Source organism: Trachurus japonicus, chromosome 13, assembly GCF_045865225.1.
Source record: "Trachurus japonicus isolate A0001 chromosome 13, Traja_1.0".
Taxonomy (NCBI): domain Eukaryota; kingdom Metazoa; phylum Chordata; class Actinopteri; order Carangiformes; family Carangidae; genus Trachurus; species Trachurus japonicus.
In genome coordinates this window covers 38167663-38194130 of record NC_140919.1, presented here as the reverse complement: position 1 = coordinate 38194130, position 26468 = coordinate 38167663, and the positions used below count along the sequence as shown (strand labels likewise).

Here is a 26468-nt window from a genome sequence, read left to right as displayed (position 1 = left end):
TGAAACAACAGACAGTTGTTTTCAAAAATAAGCAGCCCCTTCTACCCAAAAAAAGAATGACATAGTTAGTTATAAGCCTCTGAGTTGAGCATTTGGTAGCAAAAGAGACGGATGTAAACACAACAAAAGCAAACGTGTGGAAGCCAAAGAGAAAGAGAAAGAGACTGGCCGACAGCCACGAGCGAATTCCCAAGTGCAGCCAAACCAGGTGAGCTGAGTCTGCCTGCATGACGACAGGACTCTGACTGTCGGGCTCCTGCAGGGAGAGGCCGGCACAGCGAGGGTCGCACTGTATATACATCAGGAGTCGGTAGAAAGCAAACGGAGCAAAAAGAAAGTGAATACTGGACAAACATTCAGGTGAATGGAAACATGGAAACATGACTCCAGATGAATAATGAAGCTCTGGAGCTGTTGAATGTCTAAATGAAATAATGAATCATATAATTTGGCACCGCTGCGATCGCAACTCGTGGCCAAAAAACTTAATTCATAATTGCAGTTTTTTCACTTTTTTTAAAAAACTTTTGTACAAGGATAATGATCCCAAATCAGACTAATGAGCAGGGAGTTTTTGCCAGTTAACAGTCATTTTTCTTTAGTGCCACCTATAGATGATATGCCATCCAACTGATTGTTGAGAGCTGACAGGTTTACAGTTTATACAAATAAACAATGTGGTAAAGACTGAGGGAAGTTTTGTAAATGTAGACTACATCTACATTGGTAATAATTTGGCGTTACAATATATAGGCCTATGCCATATAGAATATTTCTTTAAGCTTCAAGGTCCAAATAGATTAAGAAGCCAACTTGGTGCAGACTGTGTTTTGTTCGGGTTGAAAGGAACAAAGCTAATATAGAAACATTTCTTCTGAACCAAGGAAAACAGAAATGTTGCTTGTTTTGCTTCATGGCTTTGTAGCTGTGACCACGGCCACACAGTCACAGTATACACCAAAAAACAACAAATCCTTTTTTTGGACTAGGGTATAACTGTCTCCCCTTGCCAGTGACATCTGTAAGGTATATTTTGATCTTTCTAACTACAAAAACAAACAAAGATGAAGGGACTAAAAACATCACCACCTCTATGGTAGAGGTAAAAAAAAAAAAAAAAAGACATTCCATATGACCGACCATTGGTGGCCAACACAGACCAGACAACAGCCTTCCCTTTTTCACCCGTACAATCTATTGTTTCCCTCCTCTTCATCCTTCACAACCCCAAGACCTTCACTCTGGTCCTCTAATCCTAAAACTGAGGCTTTGCAGAGACCCCCAAACACCCCCTTCAGCCCCACACAGCCCTCATTTGCTAAAGGATTAGAGTGGGGGCACCAAGGTCAAAGTAAGGCCACCACCAGAGACCCTCAAAAAAAAGAAAGAAGTGCACACATACCGGGGGGACCACAGAGCCGGGGATACACAGGCAAACACACACACATTAGCATTATGTGAACTCTGCACACACAACGCTGCTTTAAAGCGCACGCAGTTTGGGGAGCGGAGCCGCATTATGTATTCACATACTGTAGGTGTGTAGGCAGGACCCACATCGCCAGACACGAACTGAAACAGAGACACAAATTTGCATGAGCATGTGCAGAACTAAATAAATTGACCTTAACTCTCTAACTCAAAAAAGAAAAAAAAAATACGAATACATATTTGTGCGACTTTAAAAAACCAGGGTCAAATAACAACTTCAGAGAGAGTGGGAGGCTGCTGATAAATCGTAGCAGCTCTAAGGCGGCATGAAGCACACCTTCGAAAGAAGTTTAAGTGAGAGAGAAAGACAGGAGGGAGAGTTAGCGAGAGAAGAAAAGTGATTGTCAGGGAGAGAAGAAACATCACTCTGAAAACTTCTAAAGAAGGCCCTGCTCTGGGTTTTAAATGCTCTCCTCCCTCTATCACTCCCTCTCTCTTCCCACTTTCCTCTCATCCCTTTCATGAATTAAAAGCACGGCCGGTCTGTGGGGAGAAGCATAGTTAATTCCGATCAGATCTCCTCCTCCCCTCTCTCCGCCTCCCCCAACCCTCCTCCTCTCCTCCCTGGGCGACGGTTGCCGTGCAGTCTGACAGACGGAGATGGGATCTGACAGTAAACAGGCGTGTGGATGCCCGGCGCGTGATTGACACGTAGGCAGGTCGGCGGGGGCCCGCCCCCCTCCTAATCCTGCCCTGTCAGCTCTAATTGGGGAGGTGGGGCTCCATGTCACCAAGGTGACTGATTGACAGGACCCCAGCTTTGCATAGATATGAGGGAAAGGTGGGGAGGTTCACGCAAGGCATAACACTGTTAACACTACTATACTGCTAATAGAGATGTGTGTGTGCGTGCGTGTGAGTGTGTGTGTGTGTGTGTGTGTGTGTGTCTGCTGATGCCCAGATGCAGGTGAACACACTCAGGATGGAACATGGCTGAGCACACAAATAAACCGACAGCAATAACCATAAGCAAAATCAACATGCATACAAGATGTCTGAACCAAGTGTGCATCTACAAACACACACACACATTTACACACACACACAAAAATCTCTTGACATGCTGTGATGAAGAGCAGAGGTTGTAAAAGCTACAAGTGTTGAGATACCAGATGCTGGGATTCAAAGGTCTTCACCATGTCGAGGCCAGTGAACGACAGGGCAGGGCTGAGACACTCAACACTTGAACCTGTGAAAACACAAATGTACGTGCTAATGAAAAACTGAGTATCAGTTTTGTTGACATGGTGCCTTTTGGATACATTTGATGATGTTTGGTAAGACTTTGGTTCATATTTTTGGGGTAGAAACAAGCCATGCTGTCACACTCAATGACTATTTTGAAGGTATTCAGAAAAGAAAATTGAATTTGATCCCACTATGGGTCGTAAAATTAGTGTAATCACTCATCTATCAGACGATGTAGCCCAAACTTTGTGCAAAATTCTATTTTCGAGTAAATCCAGGGTGAAAGTGGGGTAGTTTTTTTCCCGCATTGGATAATGCAGGCGCACAAATTATGCGTCACATTGCTCACGATTCATCAGCCACTGATATTGGATCCGTCATCCGTCAATCAAATGTCTGAGAAAAACGAGGGGTACGACGGAGGAGACTCGTCCACCACCACCTCCGTCCCTACTCCACTCTCCTCCTCCAGATCCCTGCAGTCCATCACTTAGCCTAGCTAGCTAAGTTAGCAAGCTATAATGTAGCTCAGTCCCACCCCATTATTGGACAGACTTAAGTGTCGACCTGGTGATGGTGCAAGAGGGAGAGGCAGGGCCTCACCAGAGTCTCCTAGATATTGTGTTTGTGCAAGTATGGATCATTAAGCTTACCAATGTATTAGGTTAAACTAATACATTCTAATACAACAGCCTGCAATAAATAGTTCATTCATATGTATAACGTTTGACTTTTAATCTGACTTAGAAGATCATTTTGGAGAGCGATCTGCTGTGTTTTATATCACATCAGTGGAATGAATAGATAACCTTTTAATCTCCTCTAAATTCACTTCATTGTTATTTGTAGGCTGTTCTCTAATCTTTGCTGTTTACTTAACATCCTCAGGCCTTGAAAAATGATCAAAATTTTAAAATCTGAGGGGGAATAATCACTGTGCTTAAGCTGCTCACAGTCTCTGTACAACTTAAAATGAAGAGACCCAAGTGCACATTGTTTCATTTTTATAGATAATGGTTGGGAAGCGCTGCTGTAAGAGACTGTACAATGATCTGCTCCAAGGCATCTGAATATGTTGCTAATTATAAATTGTTAATTGTCACAAAGCATAGCTGTTATCTTTATGTATGAATTTATTTTAGCGGTAGTGTGCGCGAGTGCATGTGTGCGTGCACGTGAATGCACACATGCATGTTTTGATTGACAGCTGCCACTGACCTGTGCCAGCCAGAGTGCCATGCTGCGGGGCGGTGGGGTCGATCGCTACAGAGACGACCTTCGCCCTCATCTGCATCCTGCCTTCATTAGCGGAGCCAGGCAAGGAGCATAACAACCCAATAAATTAATAAAGAGAAAGAGGGAGAGAGGAGAGGCGGAGGGGAAGGAGCGGGGAGGGAGGGAGCGGACAAGAAGAGAGCAGGGAGAGAGCAAGGGTAAAATGGGAAGAGAGAGCGAGGGAAGGAAGGAAGCAGGCATGAGGAAAGGGCAGGGAAAGAGCGGTACGAGAGGAAAGAGCAGCGCACTGAAGTATAGAGGGCTGGGAGCGAGGACATGGAGAGAAAAGCTGCAAAAGTAGTGAGTGTGTGCGTGTGTGATGGCTAAGGGTACGTGGTCAGCTCAGGTCGGAAAAGCTAATGAACAGAGAGACTGAGGAAGACGGGCAGGGAGTGTAAAAGGTACATAAGTATTTCATGTATCCCTATAGTATTAAAATCCAAATGCAGATAAAAGATGAGCCCACAGTAGGCTACTGTACATCGCGATGATGCACTGAACCACAACTCTACTGAATTAGTAAATCTACCCAAGAAGGACTAAAAACCGATATTGCCAAAAATATCTCTGGGGCTGATTTAGAAATGTGGCTGGGAGCCCTGTTTAAACAGAGTATTGATACATTACCATCTGCACTGGCTCTTAAATGCCAGTATAGACAGAGACGCTCTAACTGGTCCACAGACCAGCATTTTGACGGGGGCCAAATGTTCCAGATTTCCCCACTCTCATTCATGATTGGCTTTCGAATTCGCCATGCCAACCACATAGCAAATGTTTTCATCAAGACTGAGGTTTAATCATCGACGACTGTATTACTATATTGGATGCATGGCCTTGCAGATCTGGCTCGCAAACAGACAGAGATGGAGGAAAATACCTCTCGAATACCTCCACACTTGCAGTAAAACACACACGGCAGAGTCCGGGGGAAGCTCGCGGTGTAAATAAATTATGAACAAGTATGTTACGCGGGATAGACTGTTGGTTGGGAGCTTTCCCCGGAGGAATCTAGTAATGATGCTTTCTCATCTTCCAGCAGAGTTGTATAGCATACACCGCTTTCCATTACTCCGTCTTCATCACCATGATGGATGGAAATGTGGCCTATCCTTAAATGCCAGGAGATCTACCTTTCAGACTGATCAAAGAGAAGTTAGTTCCAGCAAATGAACAATATATTTCAAACTTCTCTAGTCTTCTGCACAATAGAGCAGCGGAGATTAACTTTTTTTTATCTGATGTGTCCCCACAGACCTCTCAGATCAGCTAACGTACCCTCACACTGACACTACCAGTCACGCTCTAATATGTTCATTTTAATTAACCTTAAATTGATTGTTTAACACGATTGATTATACATGTTTGGGTAATTTTAAAGTATTTTTTCATGCAATTAACTTTTCAGTGTTTAGTTTGCATGCTATTAGCATCTGGAGTCAAAGGCGAACACATTTTAACCCTTGCTCCGTTACTTTCATCTCTGTTCGCTTGCACTAGTTTCCACACACTCTTGATCACAGCACAGCGTTCAGATTTAATTTATAGTTTTTAAAAATTATCTGATGCACTATGCAATCTTACTAGATACCCCCTGGCCACTGCAGAAATACCTCCTGGGGTGGCAGCCCTGGATGGGAATCGTTGTGGAACGAGAAGAACACAATGGCACAGAGATCTAGACCAGTTCTGACTGCAACTTGTGTTAGAAAAGACTTTATAGACGGCTCAGTTTGAAACATTGAGAGATGTTCACTGAGCCGATCACAGCCAAATCAATCTGAATTTGGAGAGGCAACAACACCAGCACTCTCAGGAGCGACGTGCAGCCCACTATAACCACCTAATAACACACATCTCATGGACAGAACCCATCTGTTGAGAAGACACAGGTAATGCGCCCGGCCCTGTTTTTTTTTTTTCTTCTTCCCTGTCTCTCTAACTGAGAAGTGCTGGCTGTTCAGGGTCGAGGAGTGTGAGCACAGAGGAGCGGGGCCCGCTGTGCTGGGGAGAAAATTCTCAGGGCGATCGATGAGGAGGATTAGGGCCGGCTTTGGGGCTCAGAGGCCTGGATCTGAGCAGTATTCTCAGTGGGGCCCCTGGGAGAGCTGGAGGGGAGAGAAGAGGAGGGCCAGGAGAGAGGAGGAGAGAGGGCTAACCTGGAACTGTCAGGAGGCTGAGAGAGGGTTGGCCAGGCTGGGAATAGAAGAGTGGCCTGGGTCCCAGTTGACATTATGAATGGCACTGAAATCCTGCCACCCACTCAGATAAACACACGCTGGCCGGTCAGATTGGATAAGCTGCAGAGCAGAGGGGAGGAGAAGGGGAGATTTAATGTAAAAAGAGAGAAAGCAGATTGACAAACATGGATGAAATTGGTTATTTTGTCTCCTTACACTCCATCTTTTAATTTTCTTCCGGCCAAATCGGTAGTTGTCTTCTAACTTGATGAGTGCGGCGCACAACAAAAGGCTCTCTCCGTCTGTGTGTCTGCCTCTGATGCTCATGATTGGTCAGCCCATTCGCCAGCTCGCCGCTCTCCCCGGGGTACAGACTGTTGGATCCATGATTCATTTTGCAATGAGGAAAAAAAAAAAAAAAGGAGAGAGCGCATGTGAGAGAAGAAACAGCCAAGACCACTGGGAAATTATACGGTGGAGCGGCGTGGTGGATCTGGAATTAAACGGCATAATTAATCAAGCAAAAAAACAAGCACGTTGCTCATACATTTATTATTTGCATTTTTTCCACTTCAGGAGATGTAATCAGCAGATATACGTCGGGGCCTCTGATCCGTGTCACGGGGACCTGGAGGCCGAGCACCCATTTCGACCACTGACCCTAAAAGCGTAAAGTGGGATCAGTTCTGCTCAAAGCTTTATTTTTTTTCTGACTGACTATTATCTCCACACAATGCCCTCTGCCTCCAAAGTAATCTCCACAACAAGCAGAACAAGTCCCACAGAATCATGTTGTTGTCTCCCTGTCCTTTAAATTAGGGTGTCTGCAAAATTGGGTTCACAACTCTCAGCTCTCCGTGGAGTTGTTCTGCATTATGCAGTGTGTGCACTTGACCCGCTGGAAGAAAAAAAAGAAAAGAAACTGGCCACTTTTAGAAAAGATACTGCAGAAATATCGGAGAAATATGATCAGATGGAAGTATGAGAGGGCGACAAAACTGTGTAAACACCTTAAGAAAACCTTGGTAATAACTAAATCACCACTGCAAACACAGCCACTGAGGTCACATGAGGTTGCGCGTCAATTAGCAGCACCTGCACACGACTGCACGTCCATCATAACTGGAGCTGTGTCACAATTGCTCATCATTTTAGAAGCCCCCTTTTTTCTGTTTGGCATATGTTGTGAGGATTTTTCAAAACCATCTCACTAGAAATTATTTTGCAGTCTCTTTAACAACATGCACATATGATTTGGCTTATTTGACGCACTGGTCTGCTTCATGCTGCTTTTTTTTTAATCAAAGCACCGATTGGCAGGTTGGGTTTACACAGTCTGGCTGAAGCTGACAAATGACATGTCCTTTCTGATCATTTTTTTTCTTTGATGATTTAATAAAGGTAGTGTTACAAAAAGCCATTAATAGACCTTTAACCCTCAGTGTGTCTTTTTATATGTTACAGATCTATCTACAGGAGGAATTCAAGTTCTCCTTTCACACCACTTACACCAATTAGTGCTTGGACTCTAAAACAAATATTTGAGATATAGCTTATTAATAAAAAATAAGTATAACTGTGTGGTGCTGTGTCTTTTTAGTTTTCCTACCGTGGTGATGGAGCTCACATCCCCTTAGGTTTCTCCTGAGACACATCAAGGGTTGGAAACCATGCAGAGATCTACAAGGCAAGGAGTCTTCACAAGAGGCATTAACATTATGAAAATTCACATTACATTTAAACACACACTGGCCTAAATATAAATCTTTCCAACTTTAACTCAAGTATGTTTTCCTATTCATCTATGTTAGTTTAGCCTGTTTTTGTACTGCTGTAATACCTAATTTTCCCCCCTGGTAATGAAATTAAGTTTTATCTTATTTCATCTTACTTTACTATATGGAATGGGAATCTGTGTGTGCAGCTGTCACACCAATTAGCGCTGTTATCTAAATTAGTCATGGCTGCAGTAGCAGTAACAGGTTGTTGTTACTCCTTGTAGGAATATTGATGTGATTTTCTCTTCATTTCTGAGTTTAGTAGCTACATTGCATTGCTCATCATGCACACTGAGTTCTCTCCATGTATCTAACTCTCATTATGCCCCATTATGCATAAATACATCCGCCAAAACAGTGTAAAGAAAAGAGAGAGAGAGAGAGAGAAGGAAAAAAAACTATCACTTTCCTGCTGGTCAATATGGCTTGTTCCTGGAGCGCCGTCATCAATCGAGGTATCAATATGGAAATACCACTGTGACCCAGACATTAATCAATGGGCTCCTCTGGGAGGGAGACGGGGAGGGGAGGGGAGGGGAGGGGAGGGTTAGGGGCACCTAAAATCATCAATGAGACGGATCAGGCCGCAGTCAGACTCGGACAGTCCGTATTGATAAGAGCATTTCCACCTGTAGCTGGCCTGGGCGGAGAGACAGGGCGCATCTGAATTCAATACCCGCCGCCGCAGCTGCGAGCTCGAAGCCCAGAAAGACACGGTTGAGCGGAGAGACGTGCCTCGACTCATCATAAGACCAGTCTCCTTTTCCTCCATATAGCTGTGCCCCCACTCTCCTCCTCCTCCTCCTCCTCCTCTGGCTCCGTCTACCTCACAACTTTCTTTCCTTTATTTTTTAGTCATGCCTTGCACTAAAAGAAGCACATCACGCCTCTAATACTGAGCAACAATGACTTCAAATTAAGTTCTTTGTCTTTATTCGGCGGCTTACTTTCACCCAAGCACCACCACCCCCTCTCTTTCCTCCTCCTCCGCCTCCTCTGCCCTGCACAATCTCTGGAGTTTAGTCAAACCCATTTCCTCCTCCAACTTCAAAACTGTGAGAGGAGGAAGTGGAGCTCGACATCAATGAGAAAAGTCCTCAGATGCATTCATCTCTCTGTGAGCGCGGGATTAAAGCGTCGTCTTCACCGCTGACATCCAAATCTTGACCCGATCAATTAGGTGCCATGCTCGCTCGGCTCTTTTTTTCCCCCCCTTCTTTTTTTTTGGCTGCTTCCCTTGCCTTTACCCAGATACAGACAACGGCAACGGTCCAGGGGTAAAAAGCGGGACAAGTCAGCCCCCTAGTGGCGCGTTCGTGTACGCACAAGGAAAAAACCAGACAGAGAGAAATATTTTATGAAATCAAAGAGAGGAATAGAAATGTGAGGGGATTAAAAGGTGCAGTGGAGCTGTAATAGCTGTATTAAGATGTCTGGCTTTGCAAACTGTGCAAATTCCCTTCCTACTATTGACTAATCCTGGGCGCTGCTGATGGGTTTCATTGTGAAGAGCTGTTAACTATCCCAGTATTTGACTTCCAATGACTTTCCGATTAAACCCCGGCACCGCTCTGTCCCTCGTGACACGTCTTAAAGGTTAGAGTTCAAGGGTCGTGTGTCCTGTGTGCACACAGGCCTGCCCTTTTCATTCCCAATCAGCTGCTTTTTCCCCCTTCTTCTTCCTGTGCCAGAATGGGAGAGATGCACCACAAAGGTCATGGACATGGATTTCCTTTGGTTTGACTCAATGAAAAGGTCAGATGAGGGCACCATGAAATGGCAGTGAGGCCTTCACGTCGCCCTCACAGGGACCAGCGTCCTTACATCACCCTGAAATGGCACAGGCTGAGCCCAGGAGGGTCTCCCGGGCCACTGTGACCTCGTCTGGTCCCCCCACCCCCCCTGTGGCTCTAGTGTCCCCTCGACAGCGTGCAGAGGGAGCAGAGTGACAGAGCGTGGCATAAAGATTATCACATGTTGTGTGAAACTTTTGAGCTCACAGTGTGGAAGGAATTAATCAACTTGCCTTCCTCTGAGTACAAATATGATTTAAAATGCAATATTGTTACACAAACTGTACGGCAGCTGACAAAAGATTTAGAAAAGGATTGGCAAGGTTTATCAGGGTTGTCTTCTGCACCCAGAAACTGTTTTTGGGTTTGCTAGGGCATTAGTTGTGAAATCTGAGAGAATCCCACTCTCTCTCTCTCTGTCCATGTGTGGAAATGTCCTACAACAAGGCAATTGACCCAGTTTACTCCAGATGCTCAGTGGCTTCATGAAGTATTCTGACACTTTTTGGACACTGAATTGTGTTACATTCAGTAACCCTTGATATCAAAGTGAAAACACATCTTTAAAATCACAAACCTCTCATTCACAAAGCTATTCAGACCCTCACTTCAGTGCTTTGGCAACAGCTTCAAGTCTTCTTGTGCAAGTGTTGTGAAACTTTGCACACTAGGATTTTGGCATTTTATCCAGTTCTTTGCAGCAGATTCTCTCTAAGTATCAGACTGGATGGGAAGCATCTGTGAACTGCCGTCTTGAGGTCTATCCACAGTTGTATGTATGGGGTTCAGGTCTGGTCTTTGGCTTGGCCACTAATGGGACAGTCAGAGACTTGTCCCAGTGCCACTCCAGCGTTGTCTTCAAGGCCACTGTCATGCTGAAATGTGAACTGTTGCACCGGTCTCAGGTTGTGTCCACTCTGAAGCAGGTCTTCTTCTACAGCTGTATTCATCTTTCAGTTCAGTTTACCCTGACCCTGCTGCTCAAAAGCTCCTCCACAGCATGATGCTACCTCCACCATACTTAACAAGGATGCTATCAGCCCTGATATCCAGCACAGTACAGTGCCATAATTGGTCGACACAGGGCTTGGAGATCTTGCCAAAGGGTTTAATTATCTTGCTTTGATGCTCTTAGCGAACTCTAAGCACCATCATATTTATGACAAGATGCCTCCCGTCTTGCCACTCTACAATGCAGTGCTGTTGTCCTGGCAAGAGGCAAGTTCTCCCATCTCTACACAGAACTCTGTTAAGACACAAAACCTATTCAATTTCACAATTATTGAGGTCACTGGATTCATTGAAACACTACAAGCTTTAGAGTGTTTTATGCCCTCATTTCATTCATACCTCTCCATAATTTTGATATCACAAGGCTACAGACAAGGGGTCCCTGGGCTCACAATATAAAGAGGCTGCAAAACACTAACAGGATAGGAATGAGAATAAATATATTAACCTTTGACTTGATAAGTGTTATCAGTGTTATTTTCTCTAATTGTGACTTTCTTTCTAGCGAATTGTTGTAGAGTTTGACCTTTACAAGTTAAAGCTCTCACTTTGGTAAGATGGGAAACAGGTAGACATTAGTTGTGGATAGAGGAGATGCACGCTGATATCTATTTCTTAACTTTCTAAATTCTGAACACAGTCTGCAGCTCCTAGAATGAATGACAAGGAATTGATATCAGTAAATGTACAGGTACGTCCACTTAATCTGCTCCACATGTCAGCTGTTCATCACATGCAACAAGGAGACAAGAGAAGCCAGAGTTTTACAAGATTTGATTTATTAACTATGATACAGATCACATAAGGCCTTGCTGTATACACCATTCCCATTTAGACAAATTACCATACTCAGCAAATAATGACAGTTTTTTTGTTTGATGTTATCTTTTCAGTTTACAGTACTTCATTTATTATTTTTTTTATATTTTCTCCCCCCCTCCCCCATCATTTCTTAATATTTTTTTTTATCATCTCTTTAAATAATGAGAGTGGTGGAGCCCTCTTCCTTGATCGGGAAGAAATCATGCACTATACTGGGCTGGTCTCTCAGTCGTTCACAAAGAAATTGTTAAAAAATGCTTTGTATTTTTTTAATTATTAAAATAAAACATAAAAAGAAACTTTTTTTTTCTATCACCACTGACTAAAGGGCAAAGTGTTAGACCCCCTAACATACCAATAAACAACCATTTGAATATAGTTTTGCTTGTTTCTCATTTTAACTTAACAGACATCTGTCACCATTGTTGCAAAAAAAAGAAAAAAAAAAACAAATAATAAAGAAAAAAAGAAAAAAGCAATGCAGCCACATATTATCGCTGAACCAAAGTCACATTTTTAATTCAATTGTTCTTCTAAACTGTCACTTTGCTTCCCATCTTTACCTCGACCCTTTTTTCCACAGTCTTTGGCTGCCTCACAGTCAGTTCAGTATTAACACATTGATATACACAGGGAACGCCACTGGCCGGCGTTCACACACAAGTACCAGTGGTACCCCTCCTTCCTCTCTCCGTCTCCCAAATAATGATCCCATTCACCCATTTGCTGTCTGTCTGTCTTCCCTCCCTCTCGCCCGCTCTCCCCCGTCTCTCTCACACTTTCTCTGAGGATCAGTGTGTGTAATCTGGACGAGCTAACAGGGTTACACAGTGGGGTAAATGACCGCAAGGGGAACTGCATTCCTCTCCTTCACGTTTGTTTGGATCACGCTGGTGTCTGGCCGTCTGCCAAGCACCGCTTTGCTAGCATGTTAGCTCAAACCCACCCAAACACTCACTCTTTAGTTTCTCTATTACGCACACACACAAACACACAAAAACACCCACACATTAGGTAAATAGGTAGTGTAGACTGATAAAAGCTCCTTTGAGAGTTCAGTGATTGGATAAAAGTTGTTTTTTTCTTCTTCCCTTTAGGGCAGGGAGGGCAATCTGGGGAGACATGCGGAGATGCAATTTAGTGTCAAACAGAATAAGTGACCTTGGTGAGCATCTGCTGAACGGTAACACACGTAGGTAGGTTCACATGTGCGTGGTGTTTCTCAGGCTCACGCAAACACAGAGACACACACACACACACACACACACACTTCAAAAAGCTTCGATCAGGGCTCAGCAATTCTCCTCGAGTCCCATCTCACCGGTTTCTATGGTAACAGCAGGCCGGGCCGAGGAATTCTGTGATGCTCCATTCCAGTCATGCAGACGGATGAATGGACTGTCTGTTCTGTCTGCTGTCTCTCCCAGACCCAACTGTCTCTCTTGGACAGGGTATGACTAGAGGGGGGAATCTGGTATAGTGGTTACACTCTTGCAAATTATATTTCGAGTCCACTGAGAGCAGGTTTGAGTCTCCGTTACAGAGGCATAACGCTGTGTCCTAAGAGGGCAGCATGCTGAGGCCGGGAGTGATGGTTGCCAATTATTTCCAAACATAAAAAGCCTCCCACCTGTCAAGGCTTGAGCCTCGTTTTTTTGGCTCTTACTTTCTGGCCTGTAATGCTACATTGTGCCACAATCATCATCATGGTTTCCTCATCTCAGAGGTTTAAAAAAGGTATCTTCCTCTTTACAAATGGCTGGGTGCTTTGGTGCACACAAAGAAGTGGGAACTAATAGCAAAAGCACGAAGGAGCAATTTCATTCATGGCATGTCTAACCGACTGCAATGTGGCCACATGCTTTGTGGCAACAGAGCCTGGATCTATGTAATCTCATTGGATGTGTACCAAATTTAAGTTCGTCTTCATTTATTTACATTTCATGAGCTCTAAAAATTAATTTTATCAGAAATACAATGAAGATGACGCTCGACAATGAGAGAATCTGACACTACAAAAAAAAAAAAAAAACACAGTAGGAAAATGGTGCTACGCCCATGCAGTAGTGGAAGTGAGGTTATGGCTGCAATATTAATTTCTTCCTCTAGATGTCAGTGGTGTGCTCCCAGAGAGACAGAGAGATAGAGAGAGAGAGAGAGAGAGAAGAGGGTAGGGTGGACTGACAATAAAGTGAACTGTGGCTGTCATGTCATGGCAGCTCCAATTTAAAATGTGCCTTCAAAGTGCTCAGGAAAGTGCTTTTTTGAACAAGGTCCTTACTATGAAAACTGCAGCACTGACTTGCTCGTAAAACCACCACAGCGTGAGTGAAGCAACATGACAGGTGAAGGTCCAACACTGGAATTATTTGCGCTGCCTAATGCAGGTTAAATTCAGGTAAAACAAAAAGAGGCATGGATACAGGCGCAGACAGACGTACGGACAGTCGGCCAGCCAGACGCTTACACACAAGTCAGTTCGTAGACGGCTAGGCTTGGGGTTTGTGTTGTTTTCTAAAAATGAATTAGCCTACATGAGAGAGAAAGAAAAACACAATGGGAATGTGAATGTAGAATCATGATTTAGACCTTTTTTTTTAAAAAAGGGAACCAACTGTAAGCTGTTTTCTATGTTTGTTTACAAGGACAGGCCATGAGGTCAAAGGTCAAACCCAGAGAGATGGGAGGAGCCGGGGGTGTGAAGAAAACCCATAATTCTTTGCTCCAATTCGCTGCCCAGTAGATCCGGTTAGTTGAGATTTTTGTTTTCTGTGCTTGGCATTACTCTGTCGACTGAAACTGATTTCGTCTGAGTGTGTGTGTGTGTGTGTGTGTGAGGGGATGACAGATAGGAATGTGTGAGAGGACAGAACATCCTGTTGGGTGAGTAGTAACATGTGTGTCTTGCCTAAGTCCTCTCTGTACAGTGGTGAAATAAACAAAACGCGTTCAGGACTCGCTCTCTGCCTCCACTCAGTCCCAGCCACGGCCTCCAGGTCGGTACAGCAGGTAGGTCCCGTTTGCAAAACAACAAAAAACAAACAAAACAAAAAAAAGAAAAAGCGTGCTGGCCAACAAAGATCCCAGCACAGTTAGAGGCTGAGGGATTGAGGAGAATGGTTGTCGGAGGCACAACGGCCACTGGATGTTTGTGTGTGGCTGTTTTTTGTGTGTGTGTGCATTGTTGAAACAATCCCAATATATATATATCGGAGTTCACATTCCCCCTGCGCTTGACTTCAGAGTCCCTCCCTGAGTCCCTTTAACAGTTACTGGCACCATCTCACTCTTCATTAGTGTGTTTGTGTGTCGGTTCTCTATAAGGCAAGGAGGGCAGGTCTAGATGAAGTGAGACTGAGAGACAAAGGGATAAAGTGGCAATGAGGGAGAAGGATCATACAGGCAGTTCAGGGGCTCTTCAGTGTGTCCCCCCCCCCTTTTCTGCCTTGTGTGTGTCTGTGTCCATTTTTTCTAAAAAGCGACGGAGCCTCCAACGCCCCCTTCTTCTCCCAAACATGTAGGTTTCTCCCTGTACATACTGCAGCTCACTCAATCTCTCCCATCTTCTCCTCCTACCTCCTGTTCTTGTTTCATTTTCTCTTCTCCAGTCCCTTACTTTACTTCAAGATCTCTTATTCTGAACCCTTAAACCCTCTGAATCTTGTTATCTTTTTTTGTTTTTTTGTTTTTCTTCTTTCTCTTTCCCTTGATCCCTGGTTCACAGCGTGTGTTGTTCCGTAGGGGGGTGATGAGGATGCAGGGAGGGCGGCAGCAGGGCCGGGATGGGGGACTGGGGCGTGGCGGGTGGGGAGTGGGGCGGAGACTGATGTTGATGTTGATGTTGATGTTGGTGCAGGTGGTGGTGGTGATGGTGGTGTTGGTGGTGGTGGATAGGAGGCCCGTAGTGCGGGATGACAGGAGGGGTGGCGGGGAGGACGTAGGGAGTCGGGGACGGAGTCGGCGTGGATGATGAGTATCCCCCGGCCATGCAGGAGTAGGCCGAGGTCCCGCCCCCGGAGGAGAGCGTGGAGGTGGGGGAGCCGGGGAGGCCGTCGGCCAGGGGCTGATTGTAGAAGAAGTACGCGCACTGGTGGATGAAGCTCTCGATGATTGTCTGGTAGGTGCGGGTGGCGGTCAGCGCGTCCATGGTGGTGAAGTCCGGCCTCATCAGCGTGGGCCAGAAGCAGATGGACAGGTTCTCGCTGGTCATCAGGTTCAACTTGTTGTTCTGACTCACCCTGGCAAACACAGAGAGATCAGAAAGTGAAATTAAGTGGCTGTGATTCAACTTCTTCCACTTCTTCCACATGAAACTTTAGAAAGTAAGACGTGAGGTAGTCTGCTGCTGAGAAAAGCTGATGGTGTCCTCTACATCTCCACATAGACCAAATTACACGACGGGCGATGGAGACAGCAGGGGTCTGTTTTTTCTGAAATTGTCACAAGAATCAACCGAGCTGTGCAATGAGCACTGGAGAGATGAAATGAACAGTTTTCATTATTGATTTCTCTGTTGATAATTTTCCCTCACATCCGAGCTGATCGGCATCTTGTTTTGTTCAGCTTAGAGTCCAGAGATATTTGTTCATTATTTCACTCGAAAATTATTTACAGATTCCACAGCCTTACAAGCGTATACCACTCTATGAAGGCACAGCGGCCAGCGTGTTAGCACATCTACAGTGTCCATGGTAATGTTTAGCCAGTGCAGTGTTCTCTTAATTTAGCAGGTAAGCATGATCCATTTGCTGTTTAGTGCCCAACACAAAATACAGCTGAGATTGATTGTTTTTGTTCATAAACAAAAGTATTAAATTAATTAAAATTTGGATGAAAGTCAGACCATGAATGTCTCTGATCAAATAGTTGTTAAGGTGTTTCAGTCTGGTCCAAAGCAGCCGACAAACACTGCCATTCCCCAGACCGATGTGCTGACATGACCACAGTTATCACAACTTCAAACTGTACTACCTGTATATTTTATCTGATATAGCGGCTCCCAATCTTTCCGGCTTGGGGCACCTAGGTAGAAAGGATGCAATATTTCCTTCGAGTTCAGCAGCCGAATTGAAAAGTGAGTTATTCGTCTTCGACTGTGAAGGATTCTTTTACAAACCCCAAAGTAAAAATATGTTTTATTAGACAATAAAAAATGAAAAAAATAACATGTTTTTTCCCCTCTTTAATCTTCATGTGAGCCCTCTGAGTCATAGCAGCTTCTCCTGGGGGTCCTGAACCTCAGGCTGTGAACACATTATCTGTACCAGGGGTGTCAAACTCATTTTAGATCAGGGGCCACATTCATCTCATATGGGCCGGACCAGTAAAATAGTAGCACAATTACCTATGAATAATAAGAACTCTAAAGTTTCCCCTTTATTTTAAAAAAGTACAAGAAGATGTTTCCAGTTAATGACCTTTCCTTTGACAAAACATTACGAACAACCTGAAATATGTGCTATTTTAAATATTACACTTCTTCTGTCTTCTATGCAGTTTTCACACTTGGTAAATTCATCATCACATGTTTGACACCCCTCATCTAAACTATTCTTCTAATTTAGACCACAAAGTTTTCTTTCCATCTATGAAGCGTGGTAGCCAAACTGTCAGGGCTAAGATGACATAGACACAGAGATGAAATAACCACTGCATTACCACCAGACTCATGATTCAACCTCTATTCTGTCAATGTGCTGGTTGCGGTGATGTCACCGCTAGGTCACTTGACCGGCGGTGTAGTCAGCACCGGCTGTCAGAGGCCGCCTCCGACCACATCACTCACTCACTTGTTCAAGTGGCTGATGACATATTTGAAGACCTCGTAATTCTCCTTGGGGAAGCGGCGCAGAATGTCCTTCATCGTCTGGAAGCGCTGCTCCCTATCGTTGATCTCTGAATGGTGGCAGAAAGAGAGAGTACAGGTTAGGAGGAGGAGGAGGAGGGGGGAGAAAAGTGCCTGAAAGAAAAGATTAGGGGAATCAGAGGGAAAGATGTCAGGGGAGTGAGAGTGGAGAGCAGAGAAAGATGAGGGGTGGACGTGGGGGTGAGTACAGTGGAGAAGAGGGGAGTTTGAAGAGCCACAGTGAAAGCAATTGGATTCAGCTCTCACAGAAATCTGTGCAGGACACAGTGATTTGATCCTACAATGGTGCGGATTTCACACATCCCAGTGACAAAAACGCACGAGCATATGACTGAAAAGGGCCTGAACTAAAGTTCTCAGAAAAAAAGAAAAGAAAATATGACAAAGACCACACACAGTCCAGAGGAGAAACATACCAAGCATCCGCCCATCACAGTGTCCTACAGCAACTTGCACACACACATACACACATCCACTGGGTGTGTTAAGCCTGATGGCAGCAAGGAGTGAGTCAGAAGAGCTGACGTCACCCCGCTAACACAGTCCATCCTGTGTGTGTGTGTGTGTGTGAGGCAGGGAGCAGCAGTGAGAACAGCAGATGTTCTCCTCCACATCACAAACATGATTTACAATCAGAGAATTGGAGTTTGTTTTCCCACAATGAGGTCAGCGTGGATCAAAAACAGATTTAGGCCCCGAATGACTTCACACAGCCGAGCCGAGCCCCCTCCCCCTCCCCCTCCGCGTGCACATCCATCATAATCAAAACTTTTAACTTCCTACGGCTTATTTAAAGTAATATCGCCATGACAACGGCCGCCAAAAACCCACCGCAGAGTCGGCTTCCTCTTCTCAACCTCCCCTACCCTTTTTTTTCTCTCCACCTCTCAGCCTGGGTAACAGCAACTAAATAAATGAAAATAAATAAATAAATAAGTCACAATCTGAAATGCCAAGCCCAATTTGCCATTTCCTACAAAACGAGAGCTCCCTTGTCTCCAACTCCACCTCGCTTTTCTTTTTTTTCCCCTCACTCTGTCGTCTTTTTCCTCAGAGTGCAGGAGCTTTATCAGGTCTCTGTCACGGCTGAAGGGTCTCGCTGGGGCCGTTAAAAACACACACACACGCACACACATAGGCAGAACTCGATGAGTGACAGCCGTTTGCAGCCCAGGGGTAAATCTCTCTGGCTAGATGCAAGACTAAGCTATGCCTTAAATCTCTATTCCAACAGATTACAGGACACAACGAGGGAAAACAGAGGAGGTGCGGAGCGCAGGAGGACCCTCATTTATCTACAATATGACTGTTTTCTCATGACTTCATTCGGACGGCCGTTATCCGTGGCGCTCCCGCATCCCCTGCATCATGTGCAATCATCCTTATATCCTCTCCTCCTTGTTCCTAAAGCCTTAAATATTCCCTCCCCTCCCTTTCTCCTCCTCCTTTCCCAGCTCCCTCAGCAAAGTGGCAAATCCAATTCTCCCCATGGATGGATGTGGATTGCAAGAGTTTTGCTTGTTAGGTTAAAAATAAGTTACAATGAAGGGAAAGGGGATTTTGGGGGCAAAATCCAATACACCTCAGGTTTTAGTGAACAGCTTGTGTCCCCTCACAGCACCACTGCCCCCCCCCCCGCAGGACTTACTGAAGGCCTCCACCAGCTCTCCCTGCATGCTGTAGGGCACCAGAGGCTCTGGGAGCTCAGAGAAGAAGGCCTTCATGGCTCCTGCTACTGTGTTCATGGTGAAGTCTTTCTCCACCAGGTCCAGGTTGTGGTCTGTGGGGGGAAAAAAACAAACAAAGAAATAAGAAATGGACATTTGACTCACACATCACCTGCAGTATACGAGAGAGGAGGCCAAAATAAACACCTTAGAAACACTTTCCAAAGTTACAGCCCTGTAAAATATACCACTCTTCTGAAGCTTGCTTTGAAAATGTCGAGTCACCCAAAAGGCTGGGCTATAAATTGAAACAAACATGAGACGATATAAATTTGTCAAACATTATACATTTTGCTGTACTGTTGCAACTTTTTCATTTAATGTCCACGCAGGAATTTTTCCGGGCAGGAGTCTGGCACAATGCCCTCACAGTTGTTTCAATATAAACGTTAAGACTCACTGGTTCTCCCTGCCTCCAAGTTTTATTTCATATTTCTTGTCACAGTGTTTTATACAAATAATGGACTTAGATTCCTGCATTAAGGTAAAAAAGAACTTTGATTTGACAGCTTCTGCATTATATATTCTGGATCCAGAACATGTGGTTATTGATTTTTTTTATAGAACATTTACTTCATCATGAAATATAGACATATTTGCAGGGTAGAATTACATTTTCAATGTTATTTCACCCACTTACAATTCATTGTGTGAGGTTGTTTTAGAATGTGCACACCACCTCTAGACAGGCCTGCCCTAGACTTCTTGATTAATAATTTAATCAAAATGAATTACAAAAAATAGCATATTTGGTGATGTACTATTGGATCATTTCTGTCGGTAGATATTTTTTTTTAAATGAAAGCAGAATGAATTCAAATAGAAATAGAAATTGAAAAGACTTCTCAGCAGAGACAAAACCTCTCAAACACCACTCCAGTGGGAAGAGTGTGTGCGCATGCGTGTGTATGTGTGTGTGTGTGTGTGTGTGTGTGTGCGCGCGTGCGTGAGGCTTAATTAAAAGAGACATTTTCCTGGAACTTTTTACTTTACAAAGGTAGTGTGTGCAGAAAGAGAAAGGGTAATACAGATATGGTTAGAGAGTTTCTTCAACAGTCTGTGCTCCCACTTTGAGTGTTTCCACAGAGCCGCACTTCTGCTGCTGCTGCTCTGCTGCAGCGACTTATCTGAATCTTCAGGGAACTTATGAAGTGCCGTCTTCAGTGCGGCGATGAGACACCTGTGCTGCAGTTTCACCTGTAATTGTCTTGTCCCATTGGCCCGAGGCTCAGAATGATTCAACGCTGGGCTTCAACTCTGATTACCTGAGCCGGATTTAACCTCAACCAACGCGTGGACTCATGCGTACACACACACACAGTCCATCTTGCTCTGCTATCTATCTCGGGCAGCTACATGCTTCATTAACCAAACCAATCTGGAGGTAATTAACTGCCTGCACCAGACAGACACACGCATGGAGACACACACATTGAGAGCATGTGTGAACATGCGCACTCTGAACATGCACACGCACACAGGGGCAGGTAGACGACTGAAGGGGCAGCTCCACTGTCTGAAAGGAGGCAAAGGCCAATTCCCTGGCTGGAATGAATGCTCTCTGGTTAATTAAGGGGATCCAGGCTTGTTACAGATAGTAGCAGACATACACACACTTGCTTCTTCTTCACATCCAGCTGGTAAGTGTACTGCAAAAGCAGCAATGAGCACATTACACACACACACATGTGTACCAGAGAATTAACACACCTTGGTCAAATTGGCGCTGCATGCTCTCCATCTCTGCCTTGTTCCCGCTGACCCTGTAGATGCCCTCTGTGCTCAAGCCTGGAGAAGAGAGAGATAAGAGAAATGTTATGAGCAGGGTATTAGTTGTTAATTAATTTTCAAAAAAAAAAACTATTAAGCATTCATAATGGCTGGTCAATCACCTCTAAGATATATCCCTCTGATATATCATTATGAGGTGTATAGGTTCATTCTGAAGGGCTGAAAAAAGGAGCTCTAATGGCCTCTCCCCATGTCCTCTTCCATCTGAACACAGTGTTAGTGCTATTTATTAAACCTATAAAGCAATCCTGCAGGTCTGCTAAGAGCCCACTGGTGCACTGGGACAACTTGAGGCTACCTTAATGCCACACAGTCCTGAGAGTCCTCAGACCATTTGGTAGCAACTTTAACCTTGCTCAGGATTTGCAGCTTTTCTTTAAGACGTCCTTCTTCTCTCAGGAAGTCAAACTGAATCCATATTCACTGAAGTGTCACAACAAGGTTTTGTGCTAGAGAGGGGAGGAAAAGCAGCAGCACTAAAATTTGCATGTTTGAGCTCTTGTAACATGCATTTAACGCACTCTTCTCTTTTCGAAGGCACAAAATACACCCACTGGGTAGCAGCGGAGGAGACGAGGCTGTTTGAAATGTTGACATCTGGATAGAGGAAGGTGTAAAGTCTGTGGCAGCACTTTTACTGAGCACACACAGGGGGAGAGGTTTATAGATAACTTTGGTCCATCGAACTTTAGTGACAGCAATAAAGAATACTGCAGCACATTTTTACTATACCTTTACAATAGCTATTCTTCTACAACAGTACAAGACGAAAGAGCAGGAATACAACTGTCTACTGCAGTGGTTCCCAACCTTTTTTGGCTCGTGACCCCATTTTGACAAATTTCTGGCAACCTCGCGGTTTGCACTCACGTGATCGCGGCCGCCAATCAAGATGCGCCTGTTCAGATATTTTTAAATGCTGCATTTTATTTGAACTCGATTTATATTCGAGAAAGTGAAAGTATAGATACAGTTGTTTAAGATTGCGTGTGTTGGTTTTTAATCATAATTTTAAAAAGATCAGTCATTTTTTTTGCAATTACTAGACATTTCAGGCGACCCCATTTGAATTCCAGCCGACCCCACGTGGGGTCCCGACCCCAAGGTTGAAAAACACTGGTCCACCGTTTGTATCACTCACATTCCTAGTCTTAGTTAATACTAAACAAACTGAATTAATTTCACTGTGGGTATCAGTGCACCTCTGATAGTGATTTGCAATAAACTTTAAGTAAATATCCTCCAGTCTTGTATCTCAGCAGTGTGTCGATGTACTCGGGCATTAAAAACACAAGCAAACGGGTGAAAACAGGACAATGACAGAAAGGGAAGGCCCGTGGGTAAGTGGTGTGAGAGAAAGCGCACTTCATTTTGGTTCATTAGTACTTTTTTCCCCCCACAAAAAGATTAGATTTCACCTCCCACCCTCGATTTCGTCCTCGTTCACACTTTGCAAGCCGTTTCAGCGAGACAAAGAGCAATCCGGAGGGAGTGAGGGAGAGATAGGGAGTGGCAGAAAAAGAGGGAGAGATAGAGAGAGAGGCAGGGAGGAAATGAGAGAGCTCTCAGTCAAGGCATACTGCATCGATCTCCTCCTTCTACCAATCAATTATCCACAAAAGCTTTTCTAGCCAGACACTAGGAAAACAGGGATGAGAGGACAGATAGGGAGAGGGAGGGTAGTGTAGCATCAGTGGTGGGAGGGAGAGAGAGAGGGAGAGAGGGAGAGATAGTAGCAAACAGGAAAAGCACCCAAAGATGAGAAAAAAGATAGTGGGGGGAGCGTGAGGACAGACAGGAGTCAGGGTCAGACCGATGAAAGGGGGAATGAGAAAAAATAAAGGGATTAAGATAAGGGGGGGGTATATAGAAGGATGGGAAATGCGCTTGAAACAACAAAACAGAGAAAAAGGGGGTTACAGGCGAATGAAAAGACATGAAGCAGTGGGAGTGGAAGAAAAGTCTGTGGATAAGGAGGTTTTTTTTAAATGATAGCTTGGAAAGGTGAGTTTTCCTAAACAGACGGCAGCATCCTCTTCCTCCGGGGTCAAACAAAGCCCTAGCGCTTCCTGGGGTCAATGTAAATACGAGCACTTCCTGCAACAAACAAAATGTTTTATCTGCATCCTCCTCTAAAGCCCTGATGAAAAATACAACTTGTACCGAGAACTCTTCATTCTCGATGAATATCGGTCCATACTGTAGTGTGTATTCGGACGGACAATGCAGCTTTTGGTAACTTTATCCTCATGCATTGCACACACACACACACACACACACACACACACACACACACACACACACACTAGAATCCAGAAACACAAGCCATCTATGACGACTTCAGAACTTCCAGTGGCCAGAAAAACACTTGTGAACCTGCAATCACACAAAGCTCCGAGAGCGCGATAAACGCTCCTGCAGCTGTGTGCTCCTGTCTGACAAACACTCCAGCTGATCCCACATCAGCCCAGTGCCCCAGCGTTTCTCTGGGTTCAGCAGCCCAGAGGCTGATTTCATAGTTCACCATGGAGACAGGCAGTCGCTGGGTGCTGCCCTTTACGTCGCTATGGAGGCTCCTACGGCCGGCAGATATGCCCGCACACGCTCACACACATTCATCACCTCGGCACCCAAGAGCTGAGCGCACTGCAGCTACCACGCTGAGAGAGAGCCAGAGCTGAGGAGAGATAACAGCAGTCACTGTGGATTGATTTTATATAGCTGCTTTTCCACAAGCTCCGAATGCATGAAAATAACACAAAATACCACATCCACTCCCATTATTCTCAAGGACAAAGGGAGCCAGCTAGAAAGAATGAATAAGAGGAGTAAAAAAATGAAAGACTTAAAAACATAAAAGCAGAAAACAGATTTGTTCTTCAGTACATTAGTGTGTGTACTGTGAAAATGTGGATCATGTGTGCCCTTCAGGTACATTTAGACTTTCTGTGTCACTTGGGACACATTCCTTTGTGATCACAGTGGCCAAGTCAAAGTCAGGTTTTGTCAGATCCATTAATATAAGATCAGAAGAGGATTACCAACAACATTTAGACAGATGAGAATAAATGCCGGTGGGTGAGTGCTGGGTTTGGGTTTAAGTTAGCTGGAAGTATTTTTGTCTGACTTAAAGGGAAGGATGTCGGTCAAAGTTGCAGGTCCAAGGTCAGCCTTGCAACGTCACTCATTATCAGCTCACACTATAGTGACAAACACCGTGTCAGCGCAGTGCGGTAATTTCCCATGTGAGTCATTATATGCGCAGATTGTAGACGCAGATACGGGACAAGCTAAAGTCTGACTTAACAGGAACTACAATCAAAACTCAATAACACATTGTAACTGGTTTCCCCTGGCGGCCGCAGCGTTTTCTCCGTCTGGGTCTGCCATCCTGCACCACATGTGTTCGTCTGTAAACAGAATAGTTATGCGCGCATTCTTCTGGTGGATGTGTGCGTCGGGGCACACGCGTTTCACACGCAAAGCGAGGCGCGTGGAATAGAGCTGAGCTCAAACGTTCATCCAATTTCCTACCCTGTGATATTGATCGGACAGAGGGAGCTATGGGGCAGAACATTACCTGGCAACCCCCTGGCTAAAACACACACGGACAGACACACACACGGCATGCTGACAAGACGAAAGATTGAGAAAGCAACAAAGGTGGGGGAAGGAGGGAAGAGAAAAAAAATGAAATTAATTGAGAGAAGTGACAATAGGACAGGGGGAAGAAATAGAAATATGGGTTAGGAGGAGGATGATGAAAGAAATCACATCTGACAAGTGAAGGTACTGAGAGGAACAGAGGGCAAAGGATGAGTGGATGAGGAGAAACAAGGACACACAAGGGAAGGAGGGGAGAGGAAACGGAGGATTGGGGGGAAATACTGAAGGAGTGATTGAGGCTAAAAAGTGGAAAAACACCTCTGAAGGAGCTGTGCATTAATCTTCATGCACACACAAACACGGTGTGCATGTATAAACACACATATTCAACCAGTTCTTCTCCTTCATCCAGAAGTAACTGCCGTGACTGCTCCAGTTAACATCTGAACAGGCCTAGGTGAAATCTAACGTGATGCCTTGTTATCTAGAGCTTTGCCCCTACACTCCCACACAGGGGGAAGGCGCTGGCTGTTTTGTAAGGCTGCAGTAACCCGCAAAATACAGACTCTTTAATCAGGACAGAGATAACAGTGGAATGCAACGCCATGTCAGTAAGCAGCAGCGATGTTTTGACATAGTCACTCGTTCAGTTGCGACTCGCATCATGGGCGGCGATAAACAGAGAATTTTATGCAACGGAGTGAGAATAAGTTTGGTTAACATCAGGATAATTAGATGTGTCTCCTGAACCACATTAGCTTTAAGACAAATATTCAAACACACGTATCAGGATAGTAACCAGAGCTGACATCATGTCCATGTATTTCTCCAGGGAACATGGGGAAATTTACATTTTACAGTTTACCAAGCAATTAAAAATCCCCCACACTGTTAAACTTAGAATAAGCTTTTTTTTCCCGGCAATGTTTCATTGCTTGACCTTCATCAGACAAAAGTTGTATTTCTACTTTCAGAGAAGGTAATAAAATATCAAACCTGAGCTCACTGTTTAATATGTTACATAGGGATAGAAGATTGAAAATTGAAGTGAAAAATTATAAGTGCAGAGCTTAGACCTTTCAACATTAAACAGGTAAATTACTGTAAAAAAAAAAAAAGAATTAATGCCAGAGGCACATAAGATACATACTTTAAAAATGTTATTCTCAAAATGTTACATCTTAAATTCCTAGATTAACTTGTAGGGATTCATATATGTTGTAAAAACAACATAAATACTAAGTAAACATTTGATCAAAATTCACATGTGTAAAAAAAAAAAAGGCCAGACTTTGTGATATGCAAATGTTTTTGCATATCACCAACTGATAGGCAAAACAGATGTTACTGTAGCAAAGCGCTGCTCCTATGCACCTGTTCCTGTAAACAGATGTGGTGTTCCTTCTCTTTTTAAAACCAGTCTTAATTAATATAATAAGACATTGAAAATTACTACAATACATAATCTAATAGTAGTAGGGTTTAGGTAAGAGGTAAGACATTGGTCTAGGACATGTCGTTATTAATTAGTTTGGTATTAGTTGTGTTGAGCTGATTTCCAGAGGATTTTCAGAGCACATGCACTAGTGTTAAAAAAAAAAAGGGCAAAATGCAATCAGATCAACCTAAATTGATAAATTATAATCCAACCAATAAGAAACATTGAGATATTTGGCAGTAAAGGGAGAGACTCATGACTATTTCTACAATCTTGGTTACAGCTTTGTTAAGAATTTGAGCATATGTGCCAACATCTACACCTATGCATTGACCCCACACTAAGTTGCCCGTGGTCTAGTGCAACAGCTGGTGGCAGGGTGAGGGGCAAGCTGGCAATCCTGGGGCAGTTGGGCACCAGACACTGTCAAAGGGGTTTGGCAGCTGGGCAACAAGGTAGCAAGGTTATCAAGAGGCTATCCAACCACATCTGTGCTGCCAGT

General features: G+C 44.3%; 2 protein-coding genes across 2 annotated transcripts in view; both read right to left on the bottom strand.

Moving 5' to 3' along the window:
- The window catches only part of npas1 (neuronal PAS domain protein 1), a 63448-nt gene extending 56392 nt beyond the window's left edge, over nt 1–7056 (bottom strand). The window contains exons 1-2 of the mRNA XM_085796443.1: nt 6351–7056; nt 6114–6254 (exon numbers count right to left, since the gene is read on the bottom strand). The gene's annotated coding sequence lies outside the window, so the exon portion shown is untranslated. The remainder of the gene's footprint in view (nt 1–6113; nt 6255–6350) is intronic.
- A 4422-nt stretch (nt 7057–11478) lies between these two features.
- arhgap35a (Rho GTPase activating protein 35a) overlaps nt 11479–26468 on the bottom strand; it is a 67907-nt gene continuing 52917 nt past the window's right edge. Inside the window, exons 4-7 of the mRNA XM_085796442.1 lie at nt 20842–20919; nt 19053–19184; nt 17328–17433; nt 11479–15776 (exon numbers count right to left, since the gene is read on the bottom strand). Of these exons, the coding sequence (XP_085652568.1) occupies nt 15257–15776; nt 17328–17433; nt 19053–19184; nt 20842–20919 (836 nt within the window). The 3' untranslated portion in view covers nt 11479–15256. The remainder of the gene's footprint in view (nt 15777–17327; nt 17434–19052; nt 19185–20841; nt 20920–26468) is intronic.